This window comes from Anomaloglossus baeobatrachus, chromosome 2 (assembly GCF_048569485.1).
Source record: "Anomaloglossus baeobatrachus isolate aAnoBae1 chromosome 2, aAnoBae1.hap1, whole genome shotgun sequence".
Lineage (NCBI taxonomy): Eukaryota > Metazoa > Chordata > Amphibia > Anura > Aromobatidae > Anomaloglossus > Anomaloglossus baeobatrachus.
Window position 1 is genome coordinate 765,561,754 of NC_134354.1, and position 25,230 is coordinate 765,586,983.

A 25,230-nucleotide genomic window follows, 5' to 3' on the forward strand; every position below is an offset into this window, starting at 1 on the left:
GATGACACTTTATGAAGTCCTTGCCTATTGTGTCCTGTGACTCTCCTGACAATCACAGTTCTAGAAATCACATATAGTGGAAAGCGAGGGTTAGGTGTTATGCGATGTTGGGCTTTGCATGCACCTGCAGGCACGACTTTGTTGGACTCTGTTCGCACCACAGAGTCGGACAAGCAAGATTGTTCAGCCAGAGCCGGGCGTCGGCTGGTTCACTGGTCTTCAGCTCTGCAGGAGTTAATTCCTGCAGACTGGTGAGCAGGAACTGGAGCTCAGGTTGCTAATTGCCTCATGGTAACATCTAAATCCCAGTGGCCAGAAAGACCTCTGCTGACGTCATGCCCATGTGACTACAAGGGGCGGGGTCAACATAGCTGATATCAGGAAGATACATAATTCTTCTAAGTCCACGTGGGCATAGAGTTAATTATAATAGAAGAGGGGTCTGGTGGTAAGACCCCAAATGGGGGGAGCAGGGCGAGGGTGAAGGAACCACTTGCATGAGTATAGTGGACTGGAGGAAATCTCCATCAGTGGTCCGCACACTATCCAAGCCGGTCACGCCTACAGGTTCTTCTACCCACTGGGATTTAGGCACAACCATTGCCTCATGCAGCTGTCTCTCCTTATTTAAAGCATGGCTTTCTTCCATGTTGCGCTTTTGAGTGGTGCGAGTGTTTCCCCCCTTTTTTCCATTGTTTCCCTTTACAAATATTGTCTCTTCTTTGTGTTGTGTGTGAGTGCTGTGTGTACGAGTTTCTGTTCTCCCTTGTCCGTATCGTTTTTTGGGGTTTTGTCTTTGTGTTTTCCGGCCCGCCCCGAGGGTGTGGGAGAGGGGGAGTAAGATCAGGGTTCAGACAGGAGTTAGGGTCACGCTGGGGGCTCAGACCTGGCTACCATCAAGCCTACCTCTGAGATAAGAGACAGTGCAGGGTCACAAGTCTGAGGGCCAGCTTAGGGGCCCCAGTCCTGTCATTACATACCCCATAACATCACTTGACATTAGGTCAGACAACCCTGTTCTCCAACGTTTTACCCTGCTCATGAGAGCTTAGTTTAAAAAAAAAACAAAAAACTGGAGTTAAAAAGGGGTTTACCAAAAGAGAAATTTTGTCTTTAGATTTTCTTTTTCCACCTTGTATAATCCAACAATAAAAAAAAAAATACAATAGCGAAGTAAAAAGCAATTGATGCTTTGTTCAAATTGTAGCAAAACTTGAAAATACCCTTAAGAGCCCCGGAAAACGCAAAATTATCCCTAAATACGGCTAAATCTGTTCCTCGCCGTGGTAGAAGTTCTTCGGTAATGGGCCAGGCATAGCGAGTAGAATGGCACAGTCTGTGCCGCTTCTGGGCAGCACTGGGTCGGGAACGCTGAAAGCTCACGAGGCGAGATCCATTTACACAGTGTGAGCGCAGATTTACATCCAGCCGTTCCTTCAGCGAAAGCATTTTACACCGGTTTCTAAAGCCGCTGCCACCACGTCTGCCTAATATCAGCGAGCGCCGCGCACCAGCTATGATTACAACGTATTTAACAGAGTCCCCGGGCGGGAAACATGCCGTGAGAATTAAAAGAAATGTGGAGGTATTCGGAATTGTGTTTTCCTCTACGGATTGGGCAGAAGTTTGAGGTTTCAAAACTAAAACTAAAGTTTTAGTTCATTGGGCGCCTCATGCAAATCCTGTGCGTTACTGGCACAACGCGGAACTCGGGGGTCAGAATAGTTTTGTTTAGTTGCCAAGACACATTTTTTTACAATATTGAAGTTAGAAGTGATGCCCAAGAGGAAGGTTTGTAACATTCCTGAGCTGTTCTCAGAACATTAGAATGAGCTCGCTGACAGATCCTTAGTTGGCTCGTCCATTAAAATGAGCTCGCTGACAGATCCCTAGTTGGCTCGTCCATTAAAATGAGCTCGCTGACAGATCCTTAGTTGGCTCGTCCATTAAAATGAGCTCGCTGACAGATCCTTAGTTGGCTCGTCCATTGGAATAAGCTTGCTGACCGAGCCTTAGTTGACTCATCCATTGGAATTAGCTGGCTGACAGATCCTTAGTTGGCTCGTCCATTAAAATGAGCTCGCTGACAGATCCTTAGTTGACTCATTTATTAAAATTAGCTCGCTGACAGTCCTTAGTAGGCTTGTCCATTAGAATGAGCTCGCTGACATATCCTTAGTTGACTCGTCCATTAGAATGAGCTCGCTGACCGAGCCTTAGTTGACTCCTCCATTGGAATTAGCTCGCTGACAGATCCTTAGTTGACTCGTCCATTGGAATAAGCTTGCTGACCGAGCCTTAGTTGACTCATCCATTGGAATTAGCTGGCTGACAGATCCTTAGTTGACTCGTCCATTAGAATGAGCTTGCTGACAGAGCCTTAGTTGACTCGTCCATTGGAATTAGCTCGCTGACAGAGCCTTAGTTGACTCATCCATTGGAATAAGCTTGCTGACAGAGCCTTAGTTGACTCGTCCATTGGAATAAGCTTGCTGACAGAGCCTTAGTTGACTCATCCATTGGAATAAGCTTGCTGACAGATCCTTAGTTGACTCGTCCATTGGAATAAGCTTGCTGACAGATCCTTAGTTGACTCGTCCATTGGAGTAAGCTCGCTGACAGATCCTTAGTTGACTCATCCATTGGAATGAGCTCGCTGACAGATCCTTAGTTGACTCGTCCATTAGAATGAGCTCGCTGACAGATCCTTAGCTAACTCGTTTTGCAGGAAGCAATAGACAGTGCAAAACAGAGGCTATAAAAGGGATAAAGCTGATTAAAAAAAGAAAAAAAAAAAACTTTGCAAAAATAATCTTTAGCTAGAAATACAAGCACAACAAAAAAAAAATTGCCCCCAAAAGGTGGACAACCCCTCCCCTCTCTACTTGACATTTGAAGACTACAGAGCCAGTAATGCACCAAAACAAGGACGACTAATGGAAAGTTGCAATAAAAGCTGCTCCATCTGCGCAGACACATATGGAGCCGGGCAGGTGCAGCAGCTGGACGGGTAATGTCATACTTGGATTGTCTTTCCTTTCAAATCACAGATGTTTGGGGGGGTGCGGATCCACTCATCCCATATGTTCTAATTGTGCCCTCGTGTGCACACAGGTCCCACTAATCGGTGCCATTGTAGTGTAAAAAAGCATCATCCACCTGCACACCTTCACCATAGCTCTGCTACGCAAAAAAAATCAGCTCTGCTACGCCAGGCAAAAAAACCTCAGCTCTGCTACGACATGCTAAAAAACCTCAGCTCTGCTACGACACGCAAAAAACCCTCAGCTCTGCTACGACACGCAAAAAACCCTCAGCTCTGCTACACCAGGCAAAAAAAACCCTCAGCTTTGCTACGTCAGGCAAAAAAAATCCCTCAGCTCTGCTACGCCAGGCAAAAAAACCTCAGCTCTGCTACAACACGCAAAAACCCCTCAGCTCTGCTATGCCAGGCAAAAAAAAAAACTCAGCTCTGCTACGCCAGGCAAAAAAACCCCAAAAACTCAGCTCTGCTACGCAAAATAAAAACCTCATCCTTGCTAAGTCAGGCAAAAAAACCCCTCAGCTCTGCTACGCCAGGCAAAAAAAGCCTCAGCTCTGCTACGCCAGGCAAAAAACCCCTCAGTTCTGCTACGTCAGGCAAAAAAACCCCTCAGCTCTGCTACGGCAGGCAAAAAAACCTGAGCTCTGCCACGCCAGGCAAAAAAACCCTCAGCTCTGCCACGCCAGGCAAAAAACCCTCAGCTCTGCTACGTCAGGCAACAAAACCCTCAGTTCTGCTACGCCACGCAACAAAAACCTCAGTTCTGCTACGCCAGGCAACAAAACCCTCAGCTCTGCTACGCCAGGCAACAAAACCCTCAGCTCTGCTACACCAGGCAAAAAAAAACCCTCAGTCTGCTACACCAGGCAAAAAAAAACCCCTCAGCTCTGCTAAACCAGGCAAAAAAACCTCAGCTCTGCTACGCCAGGCAACAAAAACTCAGCTCTGCTACACCAGGCAAAACCTCAGTACATCATTCCATTGATTTGCGTTTACTAACCCTGCATCAAACGGGTTCTCTCCTGGAATGAAGTGCGTGCTGTCCCGGCCAATCAAAAATTTAATCCGGTGATAGAAGGACTGCAGGTTCTGGTGGGTCACGGGGGCTTGTGTCTCCTGGATTATATCGAGGGGGTCCGGGGAGCCCAGGCACAATGCGTTTGTCTGGCAGGATTGTTGCAGGCAGCAGTCTGGGTCCAGGCAATCCGTCAGCCCGTCTGTAAAAGAAAAATACAAAAAGGTGAATATTTTTTGAAAACCAATAATGGAAGGAATAAGATCTGGCCCCCGGTGGACGGACCCCGGAACCCCAAAAAGCCATGATCTAGGTAATCACATTTACTGATGGGTATATATGTCACAGGGTATATAGGGGAGGAAGTGCTAGACACACGAGACCCATGCTCCACCTAATGGCAGCAGCACAAACTCATCAACCACAGAGAAAACTGTCCTGATTATTTTTGGAAACAGTCAACAAGCATGTCATCATACAAACTACAGCTAAAGCAGAACGTAAGAGTCATTTAGTTTTTATTATATCACTAGAGCATATACTGTAGGAGAATGAACTAGCAGGGGACACACTACTGCCCTGAAATGTGCAGAATAGAGAGTGCAGCTCTGAAGTATAATACAGGGTGTAACTCAGGATCAGTAATGTAATGTATGTACACAGTGACTGCACCAGCAGAATAGTGAGTGCAGCTCTGAAGTATAATACAGGAGGTAACTCAGGATTAGTACAGGATCAGTGATGTAATGTATGTACACAGTGACTGCACCAGCAGAATAGTGAGTGCAGCTCTGGAGTATAATACAGGAGGTAACTCAGGATTAGTACAGGATCAGTAATGTAATGTATGTACACAGTGACTGCACCAGCAGAATAGTGAGTGCAGCTTTGGAGTATAATACAGCAGGTAACTCAGGATCAGTACAGGATAAGTAATGTAATGTATGTACACAGTGACTGCACCAGCAGAATAGTGAGTGCCGCTCTGGAGTATAGTACAGGAGGTAACTCAGGATCAGTACAGGATCAGTAATGTAATGTATGTACACAGTGACTGCACCAGCAGAATAGTGAGTGCAGCTCTGGAGTATAATACAGGAGGTAACTCAGGATCAGTACAGGATCAGTAATGTAATGTATGTACACAGTGACTGCACCAGCAGAATAGTGAGTACAGCTCTGGAGTATAGTACAGGAGGTAACTCAGGATCAGTACAGGATCAGTAATGTAATGTATGTACACAGTGACTGCACCAGCAGAATAGTGAGTGCAGCTCTGGAGTATAATACAGGAGGTAACTCAGGATCAGTACAGGATCAGTAATGTAATGTATGTACACAGTGACTGCACCAGCAGAATAGTGAGTGCAGCTCTGGAGTATAATACAGGAGGTAACTCAGGATCAGTGTTAGCAATGAAAGTAAAGGATCATAGAAAGGAGAGTGGGGATGGAAACACTGGTCCCTCTTTCATGAGTAGTAAAACACAAGGTGATGCTGGGGTACATTTGGATCCTTGTTATCTGCGTCCTCCATTAAACATAGGAGCACAGATTTTGCGCTGCGTGTGCCGGAGCCGACAGTGGTTTCTGGAGCAGTCACTTGTAGAGTCACTCGGCTGTGAGAAGAAGAATACGTCCACATGGCGACATCTGCCAGACGAGAGGAAGGAAAAGTATTGCCCAGCCGCACGGGGAAGACAGAAGGGCTGGAAGTATTTAGTTACACCGGAGCAGCGTGCAATAAGCTGGATGGAAAGGCTTTGGAGGACGATTGGGAGAAGGATGAGGATATAATGAGTTTCATGTGAGAACGGAGCGCTGCAGAACAGCCGGAGCCCGCTGTAGCAGAGTGGAGCTTGTCACTGGGTAAGATGCGCTACAGATTGGATGGTACAGCGCCGCAGAATATGTTGGTGCTATAGAAATAAAATATTATTATAATTCTTTACATGGAGGTGCGAGTAAAATCAACAATATGGTAACTCACAGGGGCGCAGAACAAATTCAGCTCTGCTACATCTGTAGTAGTGTCGTAACCGGCCATACACTTTCTGGGAATGGGCATTGTGATCTGAAGAATGGCGTGTGCTGGAGTCCGAGAGTACGGTGTGATGATGTAGCAGAGCCGGGCTTTTCGTTTGCTACCATGATGGCTTTACATAGGACTGCCGTGGCTCTGCGGCCTTGTGTCCGCTCGGTGCTCACCTCTGCTACATTTGCATATGTTGTACAGAGCAGACGTTCCGCTCATTACATGGAGCAGTTCATCTTTACGACTCCAGCAGATTCCAGTAGAAAAAAAAAAATCTCGTTTTATGATGTCAATTAAGAAAATCTCCTGGTTTACGATATCCGCACTTTACACTAATCCAGCGCTGCGAGCCGAGCGATGCCGGAGTCAGGCGGAGCCGGAGTACTCCCCACAGGGCACCGTGCACGGGAGAAGAGGCCCCGCAGCTGGTGAGACGCCCGACAGCCCCCATAACAGTACAGACCGGACCCCCATAACCCTGCCAGTGACCCAATGCCCCCATAACCCTGCTAGTGAGACAATGCCCCCATAACCCTAATAATGACACAATGCCCCCATAACCCTGTCAGTGACCCAATGCCCCCATAACCCTGCCAGTGACTCAATGCCCCTATAACCCTACTGGTGACACAATGGCCCCATAAGAGTACAGACCGGACCCCCATAACCCTGCCAGTGACTCAATGCCCCCATAACCCTGCCAGTGACTCCATGCCCCCATAACCCTGCTAGTGTCACTATGCCCCCATAACCCTGCTAGTGACATAATGCCCCCATAACCCTGCTAATGACACAATGCCCCCATAACCCTGCCAGTGACACAATGCCCCCATAACCCTGCCAGTGACACAATGCCCCCATAACCCTGCCAGTGACCCAATGCCCCCATAAGAGTACAGTCAGGACCCCCATAACCCTGCTAGTGACCCAATGCCCCCATAACCCTGCTAGTGACTCAATGCCCCCATAACCCTGCTAGTGAGACAATACCCCCATAAGAGTACAGTCTTGACCCCCATAACCCTGCCAGTTAGACAATACCCCCATAGTTCTGCTGGTGACCCAATGCCCCCATAAGAGTACAATCAGGACCCCCATAACCCTGCCAGTGACCCAATGCCCCCATAACCCTGCTAGTGACACAATGCCCCCATAGTCCTGCTGGTGACCCAATGCTCCCATAAGAGTACAGTCAGGACCCCCATAACCCTGCCAGTGACCCAATGCCCCCATAACCCTGCTGGTGACCCAATGCCCCCATAAGAGTACAGTCAGGACCCCCATAACCCTGCCACTGATTCAATGCCCCCATAACCCTTCCACTGACTCAATGCCCCCATAACTCTGTCCTCTACATTTAGAGCCCCCCAAAACTCTGCCAGCTACACTCAGAGGCCCATATCTCTGACAGTCAGAATGAGTGCCCCCATAACATTGACAGCCAGTCAGTGCCCCCATAACCGAAAGCCACAGATAGAGCCCTCATAACAATGCCAGCCCCAGTAAGAGCCCCCATAACAATAGCAGCCCCAGTCAGAGCCCTAATAACAGTACCAGTCACAGTCAAAGCCCCCATAACATTACAAGCCATAGTTGGAGCCCCTATAACATTGCCAGTCGTAGTCTGAGCCACCATAACATTGCCAGCCCCAGTCGGAGCCCCCATGACGTTGCCAGCCCCAGTCGGAGCCCCCATGACGTTGCCAGCCCCAGTCGGAGCCCCCATGACGTTGCCAGCCCCAGTCGGAGCCCCCATGACGTTGCCAGCCCCAGTCGGAGCCCCCATGACGTTGCCAGCCCCAGTCGGAGCCCCCATGACGTTGCCAGCCACAGTCGGAGGCCCTATGACGTTGTCAGCCACAGTCGGAGCCCCTATGACGTAGCCAGCCCCAGTCGGAGCTCCCATGACATTGCCAGTGTCGCGGGCGGGGAGGACGCCGCCGCTGCGCTCGCTAACGCACGGGTCCGGCGCTGCTGCGGTGGCTGCTTGGTGGCTCGAGTGGTGGGCCGGATCCGGGGACTCGAGCGGCGCTCCTCGCCCGTGAGTGAAAGGGGTGGTCGGTTTGGGGGATTTAGTCCGTGACGCCACCCACTGGTTGTGGTGAAGATGGGCACCACCGCTGCTGATAACGGGGATCCCGGGAGCGATGGTAGGGAGCAGCTGGGATGTTGTTTTCCCCATCCGTGGGTAGGGGTCGGTGCCCGGTGGTGTGACGGGGAGGCTGGGTTGGTGAGGTGCAGGGTTGCAGGGACAGCGCAGCGCGGTGCCGGATGGCACGGGTGTACTCACTCAGTAAGAGATGCACAACCAAACGGCTGGATGGACGGGTCCCGCAGCCGGCTGCAGTGTCTCTCCCCGGACAGGTGATGACGGCTGTCTTTCCCTGTACCTTTGTGTACTGTTTGACTAAGATGGTTTGAAAATGGTAGTCCGCTCCCCGGTGTATGGATGCCGGAGGAGCCCGTTTTGCCCGCAGGCGCTGGTCCTTGTGTCTCTAGCCTCTGGCGGTGGCTGTATACCCTCACGGTGCGGACGGTTGCCTTCTAACGGGTCTTTAGCTGTTAGGAAACCCCTGGGGTTCCAGTCACCCTCTGATTTGACTGTTGACGGCGACTCCAAGCCTAGTCGGGGTCCGATGGCCCTGCCTGTGTGTGCTGGCTTCACTTCGCTCCCCGGTCGGTACCGGCGGGCCACCGCCCGACCCCGGTCCTACGGTTCCGCGTTGATCCACCACTCCTGCAGACGGCCACCACCGTCTGCCAACCTTGCTGTCAGTGCCTGGGCCACACACCCAGACGCTCTCCACTTCACTCCTCTCACTTCAACCTCCTCAACTAAACTGTCACTTTTCCCGCCTCCAGGCCTGTGAACTCCTCGGTGGGTGGGGCCAACTGATTGGCTCCGCCCTACCTGGTGTGGACATCAGACACTGGAGGGAGGCAACAAGGATTTTGTGTTTGGCTAATGTTACTATCTAGTGGGGGTGTATGTGTTACCTGTGACGACCTGGCTAGTCCAGAGCGCCACACCAGCCACAGTCGGAGCCCCCATGACGTTGCCAGCCCCAGTCGGAGCCCCCGTGACGTTGCCAGCCACAGTCGGAGCCCCCGTGACGTTGCCAGCCACAGTCGGAGCCCCCGTGACGTTGCCAGCCACAGTCGGAGCCCCCGTGACGTTGCCAGCCACAGTCGGAGCCCCCGTGACGTTGCCAGCCACAGTCGGAGCCCCCGTGACGTTGCCAGCCACAGTCGGAGCCCCCGTGACATTGCCAGCCACAGTCGGAGCCCCCGTGACGTTGCCAGCCACAGTCGGAGCCCCCGTGACGTTGCCAGCCACAGTCGGAGCCCCCGTGACGTTGCCAGCCACAGTCGGAGCCCCCGTGACTTGCCAGCCACAGTCGGAGCCCCCGTGACGTTGCCAGCCACAGTCGGAGCTCCCGTGACATTGCCAGCCACAGTCGGAGCTCCCGTGACATTGCCAGCCACAGTCGGAGCCCCCGTGACGTTGCCAGCCACAGTCGGAGCCCCCGTGACGTTGCCAGCCACAGTCGGAGCTCCCGTGACATTGCCAGCCACAGTCAATGCTCCCATAGTAGTGCCCACATGTCAGTGGCCCGGTATTAGTGGCAGTCACAGCCAGTCATTGTCATCTTCTAATCTTGATGTGTAATGATCAGATTCCCTAATAATATATAAAGCTCTGGCCAGAGTTCCCCTGTAATTCTGCGGCTGCAGCCCTCTCGCCCTCGCTGCTGGCTTCTTCGCCCTGTAATATGTCCGTGCGTTCCTCATGAATACTGATATTTAATAAAACCAGATGAACTGAATCTGAACACAAATGTGGATTTCATCAAGAAGAGTAGATACAAGGGAAGACGGCTGGAAAGATGACCTATGTGATACCCCATGTAATAGCAAGTCTGGGCCAGACACAAGATGTGCCCCCGATACAGCACAACGTGACGGGGGAAGATATCAGCTCATGTAATGGCCAAATAAAGTATGGTTATTATATATATTTATGTTGTATATACACATTGTACTGATCCTGAGTTACCTCCTGTATTATACTCCAGAGCTGCACTCACTATTCTGCTGGTGCAGTCACTGTATACATACATTACACTACTGATCCTGAGTTACCTCCTGTATTATACTCCAGAGCTGCACTCACTATTCTGCTGGAGCAGTTGTGACGCCCTGAACTAGTCAAGTCGTCTCAGGTAGTCACACACACACACACACCCTCCCTAAAAAGGTGACAGCAGCCAAACTTAAAAACCTTGTCACCACCCTCCAGGTTTGATATCCCCACCAGGGGGGTGGAGCCAGGCGGTTGGCTCCACCCACCGAGTTCACAGGCCTGGAGGCGGGAAAAAAAGACACAAGTTTTGACAGTGAAGGAGATTAGTAGAGTTCAAGGGCAGACCTGTGACCAGGCCTGCCAATAGTCTACTCAGGTGGCTGGATCGGAGCCGAGTCACCATTGCCAAGGAGGCAGACGGTGGTGGCCGCCTGCAGGAGCTGGGATTACAGCCGGTGGAACCGTAGGGACCGGGGTCAGGTGGTGGCCCGCCGGTACCGAACCGGGGAACCGATTGGAAACCGAAGCACTAGGAGGGGTACTCAGACCCAGTACGAAGCCCTGAACCGACAGGGCCGAGTCAAATCAACTGATTGAGGACTGGACTTTAGGACCTATCCCACACAAGACCCGACTGAAGACAACAGCCCAACCATACAGGGTAAAGCCACCGCCAAGGCATAGAGACCCAAGGGGCCAGTGTCTGCGGGCAAACAGGGCTCTACCAGCAACCAGCAAGCCGGGGAGCGGACTACCGTTGCTTAGGCATAGGAGTCAAACATTTATACAAAGAGGTGCAGGAGAAAGGCGGAATCCACCAACCTGATAAGGGAGAAGCTGCAGCCGGCTGCGGGCACCGTTCATCACTCCGTTTGGTTTACCCGAGACTCCAGTGTATTGTGTTATAGTGAGTACACCAGTGCCTTCGGGCCGCGCACCACACCGCACCAGCATACGCCCGCACCCGCTCCCACGCCTCCGCACCTCCCCCGGGACCATCACTCCCCTACCCACGGAGGGGTCAACACCAAGCTGCGCAACACCGTCCCCGGGAGGCCTAGTTAACGGCAGCGGTGGTGTCCATCTATTCACCACAACCCGTGGGTGGCGTCACGAACTTACATCCCAAACCAAACCACCGCGGCTCCGGCCGTGGAACTCCTCACCGAAGTCCCTACGTGTAGCGCCATCCCTCTTTCAGAGCAACGTGACCCCCGGGTCCGTGAGGAGCTCGAGCCACCCACCGACGAGCACGGATCCGAGTGGCTTGGCAGCCGGCCAAGCCCCGGGGCGGTACATATACATACATTACTGATCCTGAGTTACATCCTGTATTATACTCCAGAGCTGCACTCACTATTCTGCTGGTGCAGTCACTGTGTACATACATTACTGATCATGTACTGATCCTGAGTTGCCTCCTGTATTATACTCCAGAGCTGCACTCACTATTCTGCTGGTGCAGTCACTGTGTACATACATTACTGATCCTGAGTTACATCCTGTATTATACTCCAGAGCTGCACTCACTATTCTGCTGGTGCAGTCACTGTGTACATACATTATATGAGTGCAGCTGAGCAGTTGGAGATCGAACCACCTGCTTGTTGACTGTTTCTTTTACAAAAAAGATCATTTGATATATACCAGACAATGGACCCCAGGACCCCGAATATCGAGTGGCACTGATGGGCACCTTTAAGACAACTCTGGCATCGCGTCCCTTTAATCCAACAGCACAAAGAGTTAATACGGGATTTTGTTTTTTGTCCTTATCCTCGGGCTTCGTCCACCCCAACTCCTAAACAAATAAACATCCGGGAGTGGCGTCACTGCGGCTATTAAAGCCGGTGCGGTTTTCTTTAGCTTGAAATGCGTTGAAATGACCCTCAGATTGAAGCGAGCGGATTTTGACGATAATTATAGGGGAAGTAAATGACAAACATTACCTGCACGCAAATAATGGCCGCGCGCCTCCTGCAATTACCCCATCACGAGAATGGATGAATGACAAGCACTCCGTATAATTACGGTGAGAGAGACGCTTCCACCATTACCGCCACCGAGAGCAAGGTGCTTACCGGCGTCGTTATCCTTGCCGTCGCTGCAGGCGGTCTCCATAGACGTGTCACATCCAGCGCCTCGCCATCCGAGCTGACACACGCAGTTCCAGCCGTTCATGTCCAGCGTGCACCTGCCATTGCCGTTACACAGGCCGGGGCATCCCTCTGCAAGAAGAGTCAGACAAGGGTAAGACCGGCGCCACGCCACGTGTGCCGCCATCACAGGGTCAGCAAAGCACCACACACAACATACATGTAACCGTTATCTAGAAGTAAAGCACCGGAGGTTTTAGATCTTTGATACCCACAGGACAAATGTCTGAGGCTCTCTCCATAATTCCCATAGAAGTCAATGGAAATGGTCTGCACTTGGATGCGGCCCCATTTTCAGCCCCTCCCTCGAGATACATACAAGCCTTCTCTCCAGCCCCTGCAAGTGCAGATCTCTCCATTGACTTCTATGGGAACTATGGGAACTCCCATAGAAATGAATGGAGAGAGCCACCTGTCCATTTACAGAGGTGCCTGGTGGGACGCCGCATCTTTTAGACATTTTGTAGTGTCAAAATGTCATGAGATCGGAGGGCCTCTTTAAGTTGCCGTTTTATAGCAGATTCAGATAAAAGTTTGGGTGGATGTGTCCGGTACTACCACAGCCCCAATCAGCAAATTGCCGCCTCAATGTATGGGGCAAAACAGTGGCGAGTGGTAAACAGTGCAGGAAATGCAGTGCTACAGCGCCACAGCCTCATCAATCAGCATACAACCAGATACTGTGCATGCACAAGATTTCAGTGCATGTGTCTAGTACTGAGACCCCGCCTCTATGAATGGGGCAAAACAGTAGTGAGAGGTAAACAGTGCAGGAAATGCAGTGCTGCAGAGCCAAAGCCCCAGCAATGAGCAAATTGCCGGGGGTACTTCATCTCCACCAACCCAATACTGTACATGCGCAAGATTTCAGTGCATGTGTCCAGTACTGAGCCCCCGCCTCAATGTATGGGACAAAACAGTGATGAGTGGTAAACAGTGCAGGAGATATAGTGCTGCAGTACCACAGCCCCAGCAATCAAACTGCCAGGGGTGCTTCATCTCCACCATCCCAATACCGCGCATGCGCAAGATTTTAGCAGATGTGTCCAGTACTGAACCCCTGCTTCAATGATTGGGGCAAAACAGCCCCTACAAAAAGGAGTGGTGAGTGGTAAACAGTAAAGGGGATTAAGTGCTGCAGTGCCACAGCAATCGGCAAATCACTAGAGGTGTTTCATCTCCACCGACCCAATAATGAGCAAGATTTTAGCAGATGTGTCCAGTACTGAACCCCTGCTTCAATCAATAGGGCAGAACAGCTACTACAAAAAATAAGGAGCGGTTAGTGGTAAACAGTGCAGGGAATGCAGCACTGCAGTACCACAGCCTCGGAAATCAGCAAATCGATGGGGGTACTTCATCTCCACCAACCCAATACCGTGAATGCGCAAGAATTCAGTGGATATGTCCAGTACTGAGCCCCCACCTCAATGATTGGGGCAAAACAGCCACTACAAAAAGGAGTGGTGAGTAGTAAACAGTGCAGGGGATGTAGTGCTGCAGCGTCCCAGCAATCAGCAAATCACCAGAGGGGTTTCATCTCCACTGACTCGATACTGTGCAAGATTTCAGTGAATGCGTCTGGTACTGAGCCCCTGCCTCAATGATTGGGGCAAAACAGCCCCTATAAAAATTAAGGAGCGGTTAGTGGTAAACAGTGCAGGGAATGCAGTGCTGCAGTACCACAGCCCCAGGAATCAGCAAATCACTGGGGGGGTTTCATTTCTACCAACCAGATACTGCTCATGCACAAAATTTCAGTGAATGTGTCCAGTACGGAGCCCCCGCCTCAATGATTGGGGCAAAACAGCCCCTACAAAAAGTAAGGTGTGGTGAGTGGTAAACAGTGCAGGGGATGTAGTGCTGCAGCACCCCAGCAATCGGCAAATCACTAGAGGTGTTTCATCTCCACTGACTCGATACTGTGCAAGATTTCAGCGGATGTGTCTGCTACTGAGCCCCCACCTCAATGATTGGGGCAAAACAGCCTCTACAAAAAGTAAGGAATGTGAGTGGTAAACAGTGCAGGGAATGCAGTGCTGCAGCACCACAGCTCCATCAATTAGCAAATTGCCGGAGGTGTTTCATCTTCAAAAACCTGATACTGTGCATGCGCGATATTTCAGTGCCTGTCAATAAACGCGATTGATGGGCTCTATGGAGTGTAGCGGTCACAACAAAACAAATTTGGTATGTGTCCATGTCTTAAAATGCCCTAGTAGGCGGCGTTATTAGTTTACTATAAACCTTCTAGCAGACTCCCTTTCTATATACTAGAGCTGGTTTCTCTATCTAGTCCTGCCGCTGAGCGATCTGGGCAGGTTCTCTACAGTAAAAGCATTAAATATTTCCATTCACTGAGAGCCAGCAGAACTCTTGAAAAACGGAGTTTTAAAAATTGCAGAACTTTAGCTGCATAAAGATAGAACCTCCCCTTTAATTTCCTGATGTTATCAACGGTCCACACGCTGAAAGTCTGTTAATCGTAAGATTTTAAAAATTTAAAGGGCCAGGCTGCTTTTTTTTCCCCCCTCAATCAGTCCAGTATCCAACAGTCCAGAAATTCTGCTCAGTGTAGAAATCTGTAATCGAACACAAAGACTGAGCAGAGAGGACTTAATTAGAAAAGGTCACTGTCCATGGATAATGATGCCCTAAGGGGTACTTTCTGCCATACAGTGCACAAAAACTATGCCGTACGTTACAGTGCCCAAATAGGACTGTTACAATGTTATGCAAAGTTGACACTAACACACATGGCTAAAACATATACTGCACAGTGCCGAAATAGCAGTGTCATATAATGCCACTGTACGTTCTACCATATAGTGTACAAATAATGCCACTATCAACTTCACACAAAAAGCAATCCAATAACAGTGCCACACAATGCATCAGTAAATACCGCCAAACAGTACTTCATACCACTGCAGAATGAATGAGTGATAACTTCATGAAGTAATCCAGTAATAGGGCCATATAATGCCGAAATTAGTAGCGCCATAATTTATACTGCCATACGGTGCTCAATAAAAGTGACATACAATGTCTACACAATGCCACACAGTGCTCAGATACTACCAGTAAAGTAATACAAGGTAACAACTTTACCATACAAATGTCTAAATTAATACCGCCGTACAGTGATCAAATTATACCACCATATAGCGACTAAGTAACAACTTCACACAAAAAGCAATCTAATAACAGGGTCACACAATGCATCATTAAATACCGCCAAACAGTACTCAATACCACTTCAGAATGAATGAGTAATAACTTCATAAAGTAACCCACTAATAGGGCCATATAATGCTGACATTAGTAGTGCCATATAGAGCGGAAAAAATACAGCAACAGCTTCATACACCCGATCCAAATACATATCGCCATATAGTGCTCCAATAATATCAGTGACCAAGTAACAGCTTCATATGTTAATCAATTCTTAATCAGGCACATATAATGCCAAACAAAAGACAGCCACAGAGTGCTCAAATAATGCCGACACACAGTGCCGAAATAACCACTCACTACATAAAGAAATCAGATAAAAGTGCTGCGCGTCATCACATAATACTGCTATAGAATCTATATTAGGATTCGTGGTGCTCACAGGCGCCCCTTAAGCAAGTGATGGCAGTGTTTTATGTATACATGCTGGATTATAGCGGTAAAAGAAATGTCCTATATGCGGCAGTATAAATGCCGCAAGGGAAAAGGATATAAAATTGGGCCAAAACCTAAGTAAGTAAGTAAGCTTCACTCTCTGCCTCTGCAGACATTGTACTAATGATACAGGGGATCTGTAGTGAAATCTACACGAACGCCACGTGAAATGCAAGACAAGATTATGGCGGTGGTATTATGGAGATATGATGGACGGGAGAGGCCACACTGATGACAGCAGCGACTCGCACTCACACTGGGTGTTATTACCATCTCACAATGTAATCACACAGTAATAGAGGAAAACGGGATAATGTGCTGCCAAACAAATGGCAGATGCAATTATCCTGCCCTGTCCCCAGCAGATTGTGCCGCCATAATACACACCGAGGCCACACAAAGGGAGCAGGAAAAGACTGACCTACATGGCTCAGTCATATGTATGTATGCAAGTATGTATGTATGTATGTAATATAGTGGATAGTGTAATAATACACACACATACATTACATATAAAATATACACACACACACACACACACACACACTGTACATGGAGCAGAGCTGAGTGTGCATGTACTCACAGCTGCCTTCTATATATGCATACAGCTCGGCAACATATAGAACGCTCTGCTAGCTATGCAAGCACACACGACTATGTTGTATATATACACACACGCAGCTCTGCTACACACACACAACCAAGCTTCATGAACACAGCTCTGCTAGATACATAAAAATCCTCAGCTCTGGAACACAGCTCTGCCATGTCAACCCACACACAGCTCTGCTACATCACACACAGCTCTGCTACACAAATAGCTTTGTACTGCATCAACACACAGTTCTGCAACATCAGAAACACACAACCCTGCTACATCACAAACAGATCGGCTACAACATCACACACAGCTCGCCTACAACATCACGCACAGCTCAGATACAACATCACGCACAGCTCGCCTACAACATCACGCACAGCTCGCCTACAACATCATGCACAGCTCGGCTACATCACGCACAGCTCTGCTACACAAATAGCTTTGTACTGCATCAACACACAGTTCTGCAACATCAGAAATACACAACTCTGCTACATCACACACAGCTCGCCTACAACATCACGCACAGCTCGCCTACAACATCACGCACAGCTCGCCTACAACATCACGCACAGCTCGCCTACAACATCACGCACAGCTCGCCTACAACATCACGCACAGCTCGCCTACAACATCACGCACAGCTCGCCTACAACATCACGTACAGCTCGGCTACAACATCACGTACAGCTCGGCTACATCACGCACAGCTCAGATACAACATCACGCACAGCTCGGCTACAACATCACGTACAGCTCGGCTGCAACATCACGCACAGCTCGGCTGCAACATCACGCACAGCTCGGCTGCAACATCACGCACAGCTTGGCTGCAACATCACGCACAGCTCGGCTGCAACATCACGCACAGCTCGGCTGCAACATCACGCACAGCTCGGCTGCAACATCACGCACAGCTCGGCTGCAACATCACGCACAGCTCGGCTACAATATCACGCACAGCTCGGCTGAAACATCACGCACAGCTCGCCTACAACATCACGCACAGCTCGCCTACAACATCACGCACAGCTCGCCTACAACATCACGCACAGCTCGCCTACAACATCACGCACAGCTCGCCTACAACATCACGCACAGCTCTCCTACAACATCACGCACAGCTCGCCTACAACATCACGCACAGCTCGCCTACAACATCACGCACAGCTCGCCTACAACATCACGCACAGCTCGCCTACAACATCACGCACAGCTCGCCTACAACATCACGTACAGCTCGGCTACATCACGCACAGCTTGCCTACAACATCACGTACAGCTCGCCTACAACATCACGTACAGCTCGCCTACAACATCACGCACAGCTCGCCTACAACATCACGCACAGCTTGCCTACAACATCACGTACATCTCGCCTACAACATCACGTACAGCTCGGCTACATCACGTACAGCTAGGCTGAAACATCACGTACAGCTCGGCTACATCACACACAGCTCGGCTGCAACATCACGTACAGCTAGGCTGAAACATCACGCACAGCTTGGCTACAACATCACGCATACTTTATACACTATCAGATTCACCTGACCTGAAAGGCCGCTCAGCTAATCAGGGCCTGCAGCGTCCGTGCAGCTTTAGTGTTGTGCAGGTCCTGGTAGCTTTCCCTTCTGTCAGGCACCAATCAGACTGATCAGTGACGAGAAGAAGTAAAGAGCTGCGCCGCTGCACAGTTTCCCCTCATCACAAAGGACGCTGTGTCAGCGCTCTGCTCCATCATAGTTAGGCACCTCCAGACTATAAGACACACTAACATTTTGTTTTGCTAAAAAAGTGCATGTTATAGTCCCAAAAATATGACGTGTATGGATCAATAGATATGTTTTGTTAGATCAGTGTATGGATCCATATAGCTCGATAGATCGGTGTATGGATCCATATAGCTCGATAGATCAGTGTATGGATCCATATAGCTCGATAGATCGGTGTATGGATCCATATAGTTCGATAGATCGGTGTATGGATCCATATAGTTCGATAGATCGGTGTATGGATCAACAGATATGGATCGATAAGATACATGTCGATAGATCGGTGTATGGATGGATATATTTCGATAGATCAGTGTATGGATGGATAGAAACATTTCTATAGATCGGTGTATGGATGGATACATTTCGTTATATCTGTGTATGGATGGATACATTTCAATAGATCTGTGTATGGATGGATGGAAATATTTCGATAGATCGGTGTATGGATGGATGGAAATATTTCGATAGATCGGTGTATGGATGGATGGATGGATATATTTCGATAGATCGGTGTATGGATGGATATATTTTCATAGATCGGTGTATGGATGGATGGATATATTTTGTTAGATCGGTGTATGGATGGATATATTTTCATAGATCGGTGTATGGATGGATATATTTTCATAGATCGGTGTATGGATGGATGGATATATTTTCATAGATCGGTGTATGGATGGATGGATATATTTTCATAGATCGGTGTATGGATGGATGGATATATTTTCATAGATCGGTGTATGGATGGATGGATATATTTTCATAGATCGGTGTATGGATGGATGGATATATTTTGTTAGATCGGTGTATGGATGGATATATTTTCATAGATCGGTGTATGGATGGATGGATATATTTTGTTAGATCGGTGTATGGATGGATATATTTTCATAGATCGGTGTATGGATGGATATATTTTCATAGATCGGTGTATGGATGGATGGATATATTTTCATAGATCGGTGTATGGATGGATGGATATATTTTCATAGATCGGTGTATGGATGGATGGATATATTTTCATAGATCGGTGTATGGATGGATGGATATATTTTCATAGATCGGTGTATGGATGGATGGATATATTTTGTTAGATCGGTGTTTGGCTGGATGGATATATTTCGATAGATCGGTGTTTGGATGGATGGATATATATCGATAGATCGGTGTGTGGATGGATGGATATATAATCGATAGATCGGTGTTTGGATGGATGGATATATTTCGATAGATCGGTGTGTGGCTGGATGGATATATTTCGATAGATCGGTGTGTGGATGGATGGATATATTTCGTTAGATCGGTGTATGGATGGATGGATATATATCGATAGATCGGTGTGTGGATGGATGGATATATAATCGATAGATCGGTGTTTGGCTGGATAGATATATTTTTATAGATCGGTGGATGGATGGATGGATATATATCGATAGATCGGTGTGTGGATGGATGGATATATTTTCATAGATCGGTGTTTGGCTGGACATATATTTCGATACATCGGCTGGCACTGTGAGTTTTTCCATGTTATTTTAGGGACAATTAATCCCAGTTGTCAAAAATGTATAAATTGGAGACAATCCTGTAAATATCCGGATGTGACTGTCGGCGGAGGAGAGCGGCAGCGCGATCGGCTGCCAGAGCTGGAACTTTTAATGAAATATGGGCCCCGTCAAGTGAAAAATTTTTGGAAAACGTTCAGAATAACAAAATATTCATAGCTGACTGCTTCATTTCAGCAGCGACTCAATTAACTTATTGAAAGCAGCAGATAAAAAGTCAATAATTAGGAAAGACAAATGGATCTGAAAACGCGCTGATATTCAGACGCGGGCGCTCACACCAAGACAGTTTCCATTAACCTCATTTTCTCAGCAAATCCGGTTTCCCCCCAAAAGGCTTTAATTCCACTGTATGACTTAACCCTTCAGAGTTCAGGGCAACAAAAAAAAAAAGTTAAATTTTCGAAACAGTGCCACATCTGTCCATAGGTCATTTTTGGTATTGCAGATTTGTCTGTCAGCACAATAAAACTGTTCAAACCAAGCATAGGTGATTGGTACCCCCGTGACACAGCCAATTAGCTCAGTGCACCCCACCTAGTTGTTTTTCATCTATCTTTGCCCTCCTCCGTCTCCCGAAAAGCCATGTCTGTCAATTAAGAGAAGAGGGCGTACGAAGGTAGAAAACAGTGGGAGGTGCACTGAACTGTTTGCACTAAGGGGCTGTGCTTTGTGTGAACAGTCATTTTGTGCTCGTACATGCAAAGCTGCAAAAGCAATAGTAGACCATGCACCGAAGTGGCAAAGTTTCCCACCCATTCAACCTGACGGCGAGATGTCCTAGAGGTTCTTGCCCTTAACCCCACCACAACATTCTTATATCCTTTGTAGTGGAAATGGGTCAGAGAGCCACAGCGACTGGGCCTGTGTTGTACACTCATTCAGCTGAAGTGTATTGTGGTGCAGAGACCCGTTGGGGCCCTGTACCACAAAGAAATCACTGGCAAATTAAAAGGACAGCAAGTGGCGGCATGCCAGGCATAGGAGTGACATGTGATGACATAGCAGACATGCCAATGTCAGCTGCCGATCTCTGGCTACAGAAGAGGATGCTGCGCGTCATGAGAGCACAGCAAGGTGAGCAGAATGGGGACGTGCAGTATATACAAGGAAGGGGCCCAGGATGGTGGACATATATACCAGGATGGGGGAAATATACTAGGAAGGGGCCCATGATGGTGGACATATATACCAGGATGGGGACATATACCAGGAAGGGGCGCAGGATGGGGGACATATATACCAGGAAGGGGGACATATACCAGGAAGGGGCCCAGGAATGGGGCCATATATACCAGGATGAAGGACATAAGAGCACAGCAAGGTGAGCAGAATGGGGACATACAGTATATACCAGGAAGGGGCCCAGGATGGGGGACATATATACCAGGAAGGGGCTCAGCATGGGGGACATATATACCAGCATGGGAGACATATATACCAGGATGGGAGACATATATACCAGCATGGGAGACATATATACCAGCATGGGAGACATATATACCAGGATGGGAGACATATATACCAGCATGGGAGACATATATACCAGCATGGGAGACATATATACCAGCATGGGAGACATATATACCAGCATGGGAGACATATATACCAGGATGGGAGACATATATACCAGGATGGGAGACATATATACCAGCATGGGAGACATATATACCAGCATGGGAGACATATATACCAGAATGGGAGACATATATACCAGAATGGGAGACATATATACCAGGATGGGAGACATATATACCAGGATGGGAGACATATATACCAGGATGGGAGACATATATACCAGGATGGGAGACATATATACCAGGATGGGAGACATATATACCAGGATGGGAGACATATATACCAGGATGGGAGACATATATACCAGGATGGGAGACATATATACCAGGATGGGAGACATATATACCAGGATGGGAGACATATATACCAGGATGGGAGACATATATACCAGGATGGGAGACATATCTACCAGGATGGGAGACATATCTACCAGGATGGGAGACATATATACCAGGATGGGAGACATATATACCAGGATGGGAGACATATATACCAGGATGGGAGACATATATACCAGGATGGGAGACATATATACCAGGATGGGAGACATATATACCAGGATGGGAGACATATTTACCAGGATGGGAGACATATTTACCAGGATGGGAGACATATTTACCAGGATGGGAGACATATTTACCAGGATGGGAGACATATTTACCAGGATGGGAGACATATTTACCAGGATGGGGAACAGGACAGGGGACATAGATACCAAATGAGGGACATATATACCAGCAAGAAGCCCAGGATAGAGGACATCTATACCAAGAAGGGGCCCAGGACAGGGGGCATATATACCAGTATGGGAGACATATACACCAGGATCGGTGACATTTATACCAGGACATGGGACATATATACCAGAAGGGGGGACATACAAACCAGGAAGGAGCACAGGATAGGGGACATACAGTATACACCAATAGTGTAAGATGGGGACATTACTACATAATGTACATGTCTTTATAGAATTTAAAATGCTATAAAAGGTCCATACAACTGAACAACATGCAGGGAAAAGTAGGGGGGGCAAGGTCCAAATCTTGTACTGGGACAGGGAGGATGGTGGGAGCGCCCAGGTCCAAATATTGCACCGGTGCCAATCAGACTCTAGTTATGCCACTGAGTAGGACCTTACCTATTTTCCAGCACGGGTGGAGGGGAGAGCCTACAACTACTTTCATGTTAAGCATGGGTGGGGCTAAATAGCTGCTCTGGGGGCTGTCTCTATAGTCTGAATGCTGATTGGCTGAAAACATTCGGCTAATCACTAAGCTGCTGGGGCCGCCTCTGAGCAGCGAGGTTGACGGCACGCAGATCTCCTGATCACCATGCTAGGTCTATAGTCCGATCTACAGACGAAGAAGTCATACATTGTAACATAATAGCAATAGTGTAGGTAATGCAAATGCAAGCCAATGGAAAAGCAACACATATTGGTACATCTATCAAGCCTTCATGACAGGAAGAAAAAAAATAGCCGTCTTGGTGTGAAGGCGACAAGGACACATGGAAGGGAGGGTGGTGTTGTGCATAAAGTAGCATCAGATGGAAGAAGACACACTGGAGCAGTTGCAACATTTCTGTGGAAAACACAAGACAATAGGAAAACGGATACAATACCTTTCACTACCTTATCCAGATAGTGGGCTTGGGGAATAAAAGACAGGACATTTAAGGTAGGGTTGAATAAGTGCTGGGTGCTAGCCGGCTGTGCACGGGCTACAAAAGCACAAAGGGACAGAAGAGAAGCCGTGTTATATAGCCATGAGGCCCGGAGGAACACACGCACATGCACGCAGCCTGGAAACCTTTACAATGGAAGCATTCAGTAGGAAGCTGCACTTTGGATTTCAGCTCTTGGGAGAGAGTTTCTTTTTGCATTACGGAAAATCTGTATTCCTTAAAGGGATTGTCCACTTTAGGATTTCATCTTTTGTAACAGAAACTTTTATTGGTAACCTAATTAAAGGGGTCCTGATCAGTAAATAATAAAGGGGTCCCTGCATATGGACCCCCAACTCCACAATGGAACTCAGACTGACTAGTAGGGGGTCCTGCAGCTTTTGTGCCACTTGGATGTCGGGGGGTAACTCTTCTTAAAAATAAGTAACTCTACAAATACTCTGCCATGCTCCATTCACAGCCAGAGCTGCATTCAAAATTCTGCTGGCTGCAATCTGGAAAGCATAAGTGCTTGGCAGAATTGTTTTGAGGACGCTGCGCTGCCCCCTGCTGGATTTTAGGCAGTCTTTTTGGTTTCTATCTTGTGACTCCCCAGCTGTAGAGTATGATGGGACTTGTAGTTCACCACTGCCAAAGGAAACAACTGCATCCCTGACCTATACACACTTTCCACCAGCAGAGGGCACCATTGAGATGCCAGATCCTGCGATGAGCGCAGCTCTGGATGTGACTGAAGACTAAAATGCAAAACTTCTCCACCCTCCACTGTTCCAGTGTGACTCTGGGTGGTGAGGACTCCCCTGTCCCATATTTTATGAATGCTTCTCGGTCCTATAAAGGCATCATAAATGCATTAAGCGGAGCAGCGAGGGGGCATTACGGGTTTATTTTATTTAATTTTTCGGCTATAAAGCAGACAATGACACGAATGCACATAAAGGGAGGGTGGAGGAGGGGGGGGCGCATGCAGGTAGACATCACACAAGGACAAGGAGAAAGCGCACTGCCACTTAGATATCATTGCCAGTCAATGTCCTTTCATCTGTGCCATATTACTGACTTTTACGGCTTTTTTCCCTCTCGGCGGCGCGCGGCTGCCCTCTTCTCTGTGACGAGGACGACTTTACCAAATTGGTTTTACATTCCATAAATTTACTCAGCCAATTCCACAGGTAATAAAGTCTACAAGGTCAGAGGATCCGCGCCCATCACAGGGTGATCAGCTCGCCCACCGAAACCCCCCGCACCGCCAGCAGCGGAGACTGGAAATGAGGCAGCGAGCAAGAAAACTGCCGGGGGCTGCACGGAATGCATGGTGGATGAGGGGGCGCAGGGTGTCATGTAGAGGGGTATCCCAGGGATATGCAAGAGGGTCAGATGGTATTCTCACTTAAAGGGGTGTACCAGTATTCTCACTGAAAGGGGGTATTCTCACTTAAAGGACTACTCCAATATTAACATTTAAAAATATAATTTAAAGGGGTATTCCAGAAACTTCATTTAAAGGGTTATTCCAGTGTGCTCATTTAAAGGGGTATTCCTATATTATCATTTAAAGATATCATTTAAAGGGGTATTCCAGAAAGCTCACTTAAAGGGGTATCTCAGTAACCTCATTGAAAGGGGTATTCCCAAAATTATAATTTAAGGATCTCATTTAATGGGGTATTCCAGTAACCTCATTTAAAGGGGTACTCCAGTAACCTCATTTAAAGGGGTACTCCAGTAACCTCATTTAAAAGGGGTACTCCAGTAACCTCATTTAAAAGGGGTACTCCAGTAACCTCATTTAAAAGGGGTTCTCCAGTAACCTCATTTAAAAGGGGTTCTCCAGTAACCTCATTTAAAAGGGGTACTCCAGTAACCTCATTTAAAAGGGGTTCTCCAGTAACCTCATTTAAAAGGGGTTCTCCAGTAACCTCATTTAAAAGGGGTTCTCCAGTAACCTCATTTAAAAGGGGTTCTCCAGTAACCTCATTTAAAAGGGGTACTCCAGTAACCTCATTTAAAGGGGTACT

The 25,230-nt window shown here is 48.2% G+C and overlaps 1 protein-coding gene across 1 annotated transcript in view; it reads right to left on the reverse strand.

The window, feature by feature from the left end:
- The window catches only part of TENM4 (teneurin transmembrane protein 4), a 124,300-nt gene that overhangs the window by 74,356 nt on the left and 24,714 nt on the right, over positions 1-25,230 (reverse strand). Inside the window, exons 5-7 of the mRNA XM_075333976.1 lie at positions 23,150-23,176; positions 12,258-12,404; positions 4,044-4,260 (exon numbers count right to left, since the gene is read on the reverse strand). Of these exons, the coding sequence (XP_075190091.1) occupies positions 4,044-4,260; positions 12,258-12,404; positions 23,150-23,176 (391 nt within the window). The remainder of the gene's footprint in view (positions 1-4,043; positions 4,261-12,257; positions 12,405-23,149; positions 23,177-25,230) is intronic.